Source organism: Babylonia areolata, chromosome 8, assembly GCF_041734735.1.
Source record: "Babylonia areolata isolate BAREFJ2019XMU chromosome 8, ASM4173473v1, whole genome shotgun sequence".
NCBI lineage: Eukaryota > Metazoa > Mollusca > Gastropoda > Neogastropoda > Buccinidae > Babylonia > Babylonia areolata.
In genome coordinates this window covers 17,695,548-17,707,746 of record NC_134883.1, presented here as the reverse complement: position 1 = coordinate 17,707,746, position 12,199 = coordinate 17,695,548, and the positions used below count along the sequence as shown (strand labels likewise).

At 41.5% G+C, this 12,199-nt stretch overlaps 1 protein-coding gene across 3 annotated transcripts in view; it reads left to right on the top strand.

The window, feature by feature from the left end:
• The window catches only part of LOC143284604 (uncharacterized), a 133,811-nt gene extending 126,334 nt beyond the window's left edge, over positions 1–7,477 (top strand). Inside the window, exons 3-6 of one of the 3 annotated variants that reach the window (XR_013055586.1) lie at positions 1,100–1,231; positions 2,361–6,727; positions 6,808–6,853; positions 7,455–7,477. Coding sequence is in view for 1 of the 3 variants with exons in the window: in XM_076591436.1 (XP_076447551.1) it covers positions 1,100–1,231; positions 2,361–2,494 (266 nt within the window). In the remaining 2 variants the exon portion in view is untranslated. Of the gene's footprint in view, positions 1–1,099; positions 1,232–2,360; positions 6,775–6,807; positions 6,855–7,454 lie in introns of those variants that run through there. The other 2 variants (XR_013055585.1, XM_076591436.1) reach the window with 2 other exon arrangements.
• Positions 7,478–12,199: the final 4,722 nt, after the last annotated feature.

Below are 12,199 nucleotides of genomic sequence, written 5' to 3'. Positions count from 1 at the left end.
TGTTTTGACAATCTGCATCCATCAAAGCACCAGATTAACCAGTATTTAAACACTGTTTTGACAATCTGCATCCATCAAAGCACCAGATTAACCAGTATTTAAACACTGTTTTGACAATCTGTATTCATGAAAGCACCAGATTATTCAGTATTTGAACATTATTTTGACAATCACTGAACATTATTTTGACAATCACTGAACATTATTTTGACAGTCTGTATCCATCCACACACATCAAAACATACAGAAACACCAGAATAATCAGTATCAAAACATTATCCTAACACTGCCTGTATATATCTGTCAAAGGCACATCAGAACACATAGATACACAAGAATAATCAGTATCTAAACGGTGCTCTGACAATTTGTTTATATCTGTCTAAAGCACACTGGAAGAGGTAGATACACCGGATTAATCAGTATTTAAACAACATGCTGACAGTCCATGTCCATCTGTCTCAAGCACATCAGAACTGGTAGATGCACCAGATTAATCAGTATTTAAACAATATTCTGCCTGTATCCATTTGTCTAAAGCACTTAAAACATATAGACAACAAACGAAAAAAAGCAACAACAAAAAAAGATTGCTGTTGACATTATTAACAGACGGGTTGTCATTGCCTTAACCTTTGTTTTTTTTTTCATTTCGCATAGAGTGACTGGAAAATGTTGGATATGTTTTGTCATGTCCTCACTGGGGGAAGGTGCTCTGAAACTGCAGTGTCATTATTATCATATATATTCATGTCATAATAATATGTTGTTATTAATGATGACAGTGATGATAGGTTTGATGATAAGAGAAAAATGTGATAATTCTAGTGTTAATAATGATAGTTATGATGATTACAGTAATAATAACAATTAACAATTTCTGTTGTACAGTCGTATAATAGTTCAGTGCTTTGTGGGCCTTTATGGTTATTATTGATTGGTTTTTATTTGTTTGTTTGTTTTTGGTGGGGGGAAGGGGGTTCTTTTGTTTTTTGTTGTTGTTTTTTTGGGGGGCAGGATTTGTTGTTTACTGATGTTTGTGTCCCCATTGACATCATCGTCATCGTTGTCTTCATCATCATTGTTGTCTTATCAACAGGTTTATCAGAGCTACCAGAGGGTGTGAAGTGCGAGGATAAACCAGACTATGACTATAACTATGATGGTGGTAACTTTGAGTATGACGATGGAAAGGAGAACGTCACTTGTTTTTCTTTTGAACCCAAAAAAGGTAAGTCTGTGTGTGTCTGTGTGTGTATGTGTGTGTGTGTGTCTGTGAGTGTATTTTGTTGTTGTTGTTGTTGTGGTTGTTTGCTTTTAGTCAATGGTATGTGTTTTTATTCTTTGTGAGTGTGTTTGTTTTTGTTTTTCATTGTTGTTTTAGATAACAGGCAGCTTTGCACAGTCATTTTGTTGTGATTGAAGAGTTGATCAGAAGAGTTTGGAGTGTTTGTCTGTCGTGGTGTGGAAGAAGCAGTCTTCACATGTAAAAGATTCCGTGGAGTGATGGCGCTGAGGGCCCAGAGGAAACGTGTCCGCCTAGGAAGCGAGGGAATCTGAGCACACTGATTCGAATCGCAGCTCGGTCGCCAATATTTTCTCCCCCTCCACTAGACCTTGAGTGGTGGTCTGGATGCTAGTCATTCAGATGAGACGATAAACCGAGGTCCTGTTTGCAGCATGCACTTAGCACACTAAAAAGAACCAATTGCAACAAAAGGGTTGTCGCTGGTAAAATTCTGTAGAAAAATCCACTTTGATAGGAAAAACAAAAACAAAAACAACTGCACGCAGGAAAAAATACAACAAAATAAAAAAAAAAGGGTGGCACTGTTAGTGTAGTGACGCGCTCTCCCTGGGGAGAGCAGCCCAAATTTCACACAGAGAAATCTGATGTGACAAAAATGAGAAATACAATACAATACAATACAATACATGGCTGTTTTCTTATACTGACCACCATTACTACCCATGTTCTGAAAATGGGGGGTGTGCAGTGACAAAGCTTTTTTTTTTTCTTCTGAATATCCATTTTATAATATCTATGACAGATGAGTCAGAAGGAAAAGTGGAGGTGAGAAAGCATGTGTGTGCGTGCGTGTGTGTGCAAGTGTTTGTGTGGGTGTGTATGAACATGCATATGTGAGCGAGTATGTGCATGCATGCGCATGGGTGGTGTGTGTGTATGTGGTGTTGTATGTGTGTGTGTCTGTGTGTGTGTGTGTTCATGTGATATACTAGTGTGTGTGTGAGTGTGTGTGTGCCTCTGTGTGTGAGTGTGTGTGCATGAAAAAGATATGCATGTGAAGTGGTAAAGAGAGACGTACATGAAGTAGCCTGTTTGTTTGTTTCCTGGTCAGATCCAACTTACGAGACTGCCAAGACCAAGGATCAGGATGACAACAACAACAATGGAAGTGGATTTGTGAGCATGTCGCTTCTGTTGCTAGCGCTAGCCATGGCTCTCGCTGTCGTCCTGTCAGCGTGGTCATAAACAGTCATCATGTGTAGCTGTGGCCACTTTCTTAACTATTCCATAACAGTCATAGTTTCTACAAATTTCCTGTCGGCAGATCAACACTTTCTGATGGACATTTGTAACAAGTTAGAGAAATAGAGAAGGGGGGATAATTACAGCGGTCATGGAACTTTTAGTCATGGAAAAAATGTGGGGGGGTTTGTATGCTTGTTCTTTCTTTTGATTAATTGTACCAAAAGACTACACAATGCAGATGAGTGGACTCAGTGACTTAATTGTTCTAAACCTCTTCATGCTCTCTCTCTCTCTCTGTCTCTCTGTTTCTCTGTCTCTCTGTTTCTCTGTCTCTGTCTGTTTCTGTCTGTTGCCATTTCTGTTTTTTACACTCCTCATGGCGTCTTTGTCTTCCTCTTCACAACGGCCAATACACAAACAAGTTGGGGTTTGTTTGTTGGTTTTTTTTGTTTTGTCGCGCAGAACAGCAAGTCCTAAGTAACTCAGTGGCTTAATTCATAATGTTTCACATATATATATTTATATATGCAACCAGTTTCATGCAGAATTAGCATCTGCCGTCAGGATTGTTTGATGATATTTTTCCACACCATGTCTGTTGTTGAGGCGATTGTTCCACTGAGGCTTCCCCCCTTCATACCCCCTCCCCCCGTGAACCCTTAAAATTGTTGTTGAGCTTCAGGGCAGTGGAGGATGTCTGTAGAAAATGGCGACAGTTTTCTTGTTGTTGTAATTTATTCACTTTTATATGACATTGCTGTCTTCAGTTTTCAGCAAGAGAAGTGTTCAAGTGTTTTCTAACCCAAAACTCCAAAGATATTCAAATACACTGGTTGCAGCATATTAAGACGTAAATTAAGACAGACTTCCAAGCAATTTTATTACACTGGTTTTCATATTTTTTCTATTGTTTTTTGGGTTTTTTTTTTAAATACAGTATGTGGAATATAGTCATACATTACATCCTTATATTTTGGCACATGTGCACAGTCTTAAAGCCAGTTAATGATTTGGTTCATATTCCAGTTTTCCTTTACAACCAGAAGGCCTGATCTAAGCCACATTGGGACGAGATGTGTTCAAAATAATGCAAGCAAAGGGATATGAAAGCAACAGAGTTGTTGCTGTGAAGTATACACAAAAATACATTCATCCAGCAGCATGATCAATATCATCATGCAAGACAAAAAGTAGATATTGTAAAATAATAATAATAATAATAATAAATCAAAAAGAGCTAAACGTGTATAACAATGTGTGAACACACATTCAGTCTTCTAAAATCAGTATTTGGTGCTCAGAAAACTTTAACCAGAGTCTATTTTTTAATATATATATATTTACCAACCCCAGATTGTTGGATGGGAGTGGACAAGTGTTGAGAAGACTGGAAAAGAAAAGCAAAAGAGCCAGAAGATGAATACTGTGTCCTGGGTTTGTTGGAATGAAATAGTGCTTGCACATAAGTACCTGGAAGAGAAGTGTAAACGTGGTCTTAGTATCAAGTGAGTGGCAGTGGTCCCATGATCGAAGAGTCGAAACTGATCAAAGCACTAAGTTCAGCATGCAAGAAAATTTAAAACAGTCTTTGGCACAAAAATGTTCCTGGATATCACACACACACACACACACACACACACACACAAACACAGGCACACACACAGTATCCCCTGTTTGCAATGGGTTGGATTTAAATACACAAAACATTTTATAAAGAGGTTTTCATAATCTTTTTCTTTTCTTTTTTCTTTTTTTTAATTCTGAATACTGTTTGCACTTCAATGGAACACAGATAAAAAATTTTTAGAACAATATTTTAATGTGTCAAATGCCATGATACAAAAATCTAAAGGTTATTTGGCATCAGTTGATTTTCAATGGACATTTCCACCATCAGCGTAAAGTGGGGTCCAAACATTTTTGATATTCTTTACGGTAAAGAGATATTTTTTACACATGAAGAGTTTTTTTATGTATATGTGAATAAAATTAACAACCACAGGTCTAGATTTCCATTGTGAATGAATTAATTTTAATCACTTTTTTAACAAGCAGATCTGACATGACAGTATGTATTAGCAGTTGGAAAGAAAAAAAAATCTTGCCACTTTGAGTAAAAGAAGTCGAGTGGACACAAAAAATTCTTTTTAAAATGTTTATCAGTCTTACTGTTGACAGGAGGGTACTGCAGTAACATTCTGCTAAGCCCTCAAATAATGTCAAAAGAAGTGCACTCACTACTTGTAACTCATGGCAAGGGGCAATGGTAACAAAGCACAGCTGTGGATGCAATTTGAAACCCCAGGTCTTAAATATGCTGAAAAGCCAAACGTACAGAACATTCTGCTGAACATGGAACTTGTTCAGAAGAAAAGAAATTATACAAAGTATAATAAACATTGGAGATGCTAAAAGCTTTCAGATTCATTTCAGTTGAATCAAAGGCCAGGGTCCTATGAGAAAGATTGGTTTATTTGAAAACTTATTACCCCAGTGTCTGTTCTTTTGAATTGTTTTCAGTTTTTAATGCTCAGGTTGTTCCTGCAACTCATTTTGCACACATACACATACACACATGCCTATCCATAGCATACTTGCGTGTGCATGCAAACACTCACACAAACACAGACACACACACACACACTTTTTCTTTGTGGGACTGTCTGTGCAGAGCGACAAACTGTTTTCCTTATCAGCCATTTTGGAAATGCTACTTGTTGACAACGGATTTATAATTTGTTATCTTACTTGACCTGTTTGACGTGTCAGAGAATCAGTGCTGCCTTGAAGCTTACACTTTTTTTTTCTTTTCCTTTTTTTTTTTTTATGACTTCAAATGCCTCTACGCTCTTAGACTGACATAATGATAATATATATATCTGCTAATGTTGTCACTTTGCATTCCGTTGTGTATTATAGGCATGCAGCTGAACCTCAGTCTTGTGTGAATGTGCATTATTACAGCGTGTTTTTTTTTCAAGGGAGTGTTGGAATGTATTTATTTTATTATTCAGTCTTTTCTGGGACTTTTTATTTATTTATTTTTTATAACTCATTTCTTGGTGTGTGTTTTTTGTGTGTGGATTTCTGTACATTCTTTTAAATGTTGTTTGCAGAAGCTGGTGGCCGGCTTGTTTCAAGTTTCTTGTTTGAAATGTATTTAGACTTGATAAAGATGGGACTGATTTTTTTTTCTTTCTTTTTCTTGAGGGTGGTGAGGAGCTGGTGATGTTGCTTTGCCTTGTGACTGAAAAACAGTTTTTTAATTACTTTTTTTTTAAAATACCGAGTACACCAATAGATAAACAGTATTGTCTATATTGGCTGTTAATTCAGATTGTCAATATTTGCAAACTGTTTCTGAGATTTTATAAATATATATAAATGTCCATTAAAAAAATTATGGTGAGTTGAAAGTGAAGAATGTTTCAAAACCTTTTTCACAATTTAAGTAGATTTTTTTTATTTAATTTTTTTTAAAGGCATAATAATTGTATCATTAGTTAGATTTTGTTAGATGAGCAAACATATTTGTTAAAACCTCTAGGTTTTGACAGGTGGACTAAAGTTGTTTTTATACTGCCTGCTTCTTTTTCCTATTCCATTGTTGTACATGTTCTCCAAGCATTGTAGTCGAGTCTCTGATGTCAGATGAAAACAGTGTTACTTGTGTGCCCAGTTTTAAACAACTACATTTATTTATTTTATCCTGATATTTGAACTGTTGACTGGATGTTATAAAAATACCACTATGTGGCATCTTTCTCTCTGTTTTCCTATACTGCATTGATGTAGCTCATTTTCTCTTTTCTTACTTTGATCTGTGTGTGCTGAGACTTTCAATGTGTGAATGTCAGAGATCAGAATGCAGTATTGAATACACTGACGTGCATATCACCATCTCATGGCCAATCAAACCTGGCACGGTCTTACTGTCTACATTATCAAAAAGAAACTATAGTTTGACCAATGAAGTTGTCAAAAGCCCTTCCAATTATAAGATTTCTTCCTCTGCATCTTTGTTATTTTTTCTTCTTCTTTTTTTAACAATTGATTTGTGGGTGTAATTCTATGACTGAGCAAGATCTTCTGGGTGTAACACTCCACTCAACATGATGATGGTAGTTTCTTTGCATAAGAAGACCAATGGAAAGATGTTAGTCCTTGGCGGCATGATTTCTGGTGACTGAAGAGTCCAGGCCTTCATCCAGGTAAGGACACCAGGGGGAACAGGTAAGGACACCAGGGGGGACAGGTAAGGACACCAGGGAGGACACCAAGGGGGACACCAAGGGGGACACCAGGGGGGACAGGTAAGGACACCAGGGAGGACACCAAGGGGGACACCAGGGGGGACAGGTAAGGACACCAAGGGGGACAGGTAAGGACACCAAGGGGGACACCAGGGGGGACAGGTAAGGACACCAGGGGGGGACAGGTAAGGACACCAAGGGGGACACCAGGGGGGACATGTAAGGACATCAAGGGGGGACAGGTAAGGACACCAAGGGGGGATAGGTAAGGACACCAGGGGGGACAGGTAAGGACACCAAGGGGGGATAGGTAAGGACACCAGGGGGGACAGGTAAGGACACCAGGGGGGGGACAGGTAAGGACACCAAGGGGGACACCAGGGGGGACATGTAAGGACACCGGGGGGGACATGTAAGGACACCGGGGGGGACAGGTACGGACACCAAGGGGGGACAGGTAAGGACACCAAGGGGGGACAGGTAAGGACACCAGGGGGGACAGGTAAGGACACCAGCGGGGGGACAGGTAAGGACACCAAGGGGGACACCAGGGGGGACATGTAAGGACACCGGGGGACACCAGGGGGGACATGTAAGGACACCGGGGGGGACATGTTTTAAGGACACCAGGGGGGACAGGTAAGGACACCAAGGGGGGACAGGTAAGGACACCAGGGGGGACAGGTAAGGACACCAAGGGGGGACAGGTAAGGACACCAGGGAGGACACCAGGGGGGACAGGTAAGGACACCAGGGGGGGGGGGGCAGGTAATGACACCAGGGGGGACAGGTAAGGACACCAGGGGGGACAGGTAAGGACACCAGGGGGGACACCAGGGGGGACAGGTAAGGACACCAGGGGGGACACCAGGGGGGACACCAGGGGTGACAGGTAAGGACACCAGGGGGGACAGGTAAGGACACCAGGGGGGACAGGTAAGGACACAGGGCGGACAGGACCTGTAGCAGGCTGTGAGGCAGCCCTTCTTCCCCTTCACCTGTCCCCCACAGCTTCCCTCCTGGACTCAAGTTGGCCACAGCACTCCCGACGGTTGTTCTCCAGCTGTTCCTGTCAGATGCCAGCTGGTCCCAGTTGATACAAACCAATCCCACTCTTTAAGGCCAAGCATCCTTCTTTCAGTGACTCAATGGGCAAGACAGTTGTGACCACCTCAAGGCTGTTGGGGATGATATCGGGGTAGTGTTCTCTTTGTCTGGCTTCTAGCCACAGCTAACTTGGTATAAAACGAAGGTTCCAGACCAAGCTTTCTGATCCATCCCTCTCATTTCACTTCTCAGTTTAATGAAAGCAAAGGTTAGCTATGGTGCGTGAAGGGATGATGTGAGCTTTATGCTATTATCCCACATTCCTCTCACTCTCTCTTGTTATGTATGGGTGTGAATTGTTCGTTTATCAGTGGTTATTGGTAGACATCTATTGTATTTCATAATATCCCTGGGAGTACTTGCAAGTTGACATTGCCTATATATAAAGAGAATCCACCACACTTCTTGTTGTCTCTAACTGAACTATGTACGTGTGTTTATTTCATTTCTTTTCTTACATTTTTGGGGGTAACAAACAGGAAGGCCACCTTCTGATGTGAAGATTCCAATATGAGCAGTAAGATGTAAATATGCACTCGGTTTGACAGAACATTTCAAGATAAATTCCCCCACCACCCTTTTCTTGTCTGATTTACTTTTTCTCTCCGCCCTGGTCATTGCCAGTTGTGTTTTGCAGTGTGAGGGATACAGAATTCTGTGTTTTTAATGTCAATTTGCAAATAAAATTTTTGTGTTTCAATACCCTCTCATGCTACCCTTTCCTGTGCAGTATGAAAACATGTACTGATGTTTCTTTCTTAACGTATTTTATGAGCATGCAAGGGCACACTCTACTCTCTCTCTTAAGAATATGATTGACCCTAATCAGGATGTACTCTCAAAACAAAAATGGAGAAAGGAAAACTCTTATGAAGGAAATTAAAAATCACATATGCATACAAAAGTACATGGCCAGTATGTGAACATATTATGCATCTCCCTTTTCGCATCATTTAAGCAGCAGGTTAACTGTCACGAGACCAGCAAAGGATGAGGATTCCAACAATAACCCGGGCCACACACACACTAATCAGTCTCCATATCCTCACATGCTCAATAAAAGGTAGCCAAACCTAGAAAATTTACAAACAAGACCAAACATTTTTCACTTTACACAGACATTCACCAACAACACTACAGTCAGTGACTGAGACCCTCAGCTGTTATTTCCCTTTATCCCCCCTCCCAATTTTTGTGTCCGACTCTCATAATTCGCCTCACTGTTTCAAAACAATATTTTGGGAGAGAGATGAAGGGGGGAAAGCAACAGTAACAAGAAAACAAACACTACAATCACTCACACAAACACAAACACACCTCATGCACTGCACCCCCCCTAGCCCCCCCCCCCCACACACACACACACACACCTCATGCACTGCACTCCCCCCCACACACCTCATGCACTGCGCTCCCCCCCCCCCCCCCCCCCCACACACACACGCACCCTCTACCATTCACGTTCAGGTCAGTGCTGGTCCTGAGCACCATGGTCTGAGGTATGACCAACAGTGAAGATGCTGGCAGTCACTGAGAGCCCTGGACACTCTTCATGCGGACAGACAGTGTGTTGCAGACACAGTCATGGAGAGCACGCCACGGAGAAGCTGTTGTCTAACTTCACACACGTCACAACCCATCAACACACTCTGGAAGAAACCAGGGAACATCCAGGCACCCAGGAAGACTGCAGATGCTAAGGAAGACTGTAGACTCTCAGGAAGACTGTAGACAGACTCTCAGGAAGACTGTAGACAGGAAGACACTAAGGAAGACTGATTAAACTCAGGGAGACATCAGACTCAAGAAGACTGTAGACAAGGAAGAATGAAGACATGGGAAGACTAGACATTCAGGAAGATACTCAGATACATTGTAGACAGAAAGACTAGATACTCGGACTCAGGAAGACTGTAGCTTCCCAAAAAGACTAGACAATCAGGGAGACCGTAGACACTCTGGGAGACAGTAGACAAGAAGACAGTAGACATTCAAGAAGACTGCAGACACCTAGGAAGACTGAAGACACTCAGGAAGGCTACAGAAACTCAGGAAGATGTTCAGGAAAGACATTCAGGAAGACTAGACATTCAGGAAGACTTAGACACTCAGGAAGACTGCAGACACCCAGGAAGACTGTAAACGCTCACACCCAGGAAAGCTATAGACACTCAGGAGGACTGTATACTTTAATGAAGACAGTTGCCACCCAGGAAGACTGTAGATACCCAGGAAGACTGTAAATACCCAGGAAGACTGCAGACACTCTTGAAGACTGTAGACACTCTTGAAGACTGCAGACACTCAGGAACACTGTAGACACTCTGGAAGACTGCAGACAACCAGGAAGACTGTAGACACCCAGGAAGACTGTAGACATCCAGGAAGACTGCAAACACTCGTGAAGACTCAGGAAGACTTTAGACGCTCAAGAAGACTATAGACACTCAGGAAGACAAAAACTGTAGACACTCCGGAAGACTGCAGACATTCAGGAAGACTGTAGACACTCAGGACTGCAGATACTTAGGAAGCCTGTAGACACTTAAGAAGACTGTAGATACTGAGGAAGACTGTAGACACCCAGGAAGACTGTAGACACTCAGGAAGACTGCAGACACTCAGGAAGATGACACTCAGGAAGACTGCAGTCACTCAGGAAGACTGTATACACTTAGGAAGACTGCAGACAACCAGGAAGACTGTAGATATTCACACCCAGGAAGACTGTAGACACACAGAAAGACAGTAGACATCCAGGAAGACTGCAGACAGCCAGGAAGACTGTAGACACCCAGGAAGACTAAACACTCACACTCAAGAAGACTGTAGACACCCAGGAAGACTAAACACTCACACTCAAGAAGACTGTAGACACCTAGGAAGACTAAACACTCACACTCAAGAAGACTGTAGACACCTAGGAAGACTGCAGACATTCAGGGAGACTGTAGACACCCAGGAAGACTAAACACTCACACTCAAGAAGACTGTAGACATCCAGGAAGACTGCAGACACTCAAGAAGACTGCAGACATCCAGGAAGACTGCAGACATCCAGGAAGACTGCAGACACTCAGGAAGACTGCAGACACTCAGGAAGACTGCAGACACTCAGGAAGACTGCAAGAAGACTGCAGACATTCAGGAAGACTGTAGACACTCAGGAAGACTGCAGACACTCAGGAAGACTGCAGACATCCAGGAAGACTGTAGACTCTCAGGAAGACTGTAGACATTCAGGAAGAGTATAGATACCAAGACAGGAAGACTATGAACACACTCAGGAGACTGTGAACACCCAGGACACTCAGGAAGACTGTAGACATTCAGGAACATAATCAGGAAGACTGCAGACTCTAGGAAGAATGCAGACACTCAGGGAGACACTCGGGAACTGTAGACACTCAAGGAAACTGCAGACACCATCAGAACACCCTCCAGAGCTTCAAACAGACTCGGGGGTACCAAATCAATAAAGAGAGACTGACAAGTGGATGCATGTGCTATAGCAGACACACAGAGGGGTTTCAATGAACACACACACACAAGCAGTTTAATGTCTCATTTAACAGAAAGCTGGTCTTCATTATCACAAAAAAATAACAACGGAACGTGTACACATACAACATCACAAACATAAAGCCAGAACCACCAGGTAATTAACCTGAACAGCAATGAACAGAACTGGCAAAAATCTTATCGAATGTAAGGAGAAAAAAACCACACACACACACCTCAGTGGGGTCAAGTCCATACTGGACTGTCTGTTTTCCCTGACTATCAACCTGTTGCATGCAGCAGTTACTGACAAAGCAAAGCATAAACAGAACAACACTTAATCAAATGCAAAATGATGTATAACTTTGTTATTTCTGAAGATAATGGCTTCCACTGTTGTGAGAAAGAAATAAAAGTTCTAAATCATGAAGTGAACTAAGTATACAAAGTTAATGCAAGGACACACAGACACACGCACACACACACACACATGCACAGGCACACACACAAGGATCACACACACACACACACACACACACACCAATCATTGCAGCTGTAAGAACTTTATTTCCTGTTTGAAAAAAAAATCTTTAAAATTATATTACTGCTCATTTGAATAGATCAGTCAACAGTCAGCTATTTTTCCCAAACATTATGAAGCCTTGTATAAAAATTCAGCAACTCTCCTTAAACTAGAACATGGGATACTCATTATATCTTCCGTGTCCTTATCCATTTTATTTAGCACAAGTGTTAAAAAAGAATCTTGCAAGAACACATGCACAATAGCATATTTCTGCACCCATTTACAAGTGAATATGGTAACAAAAACAATCTTTTATTC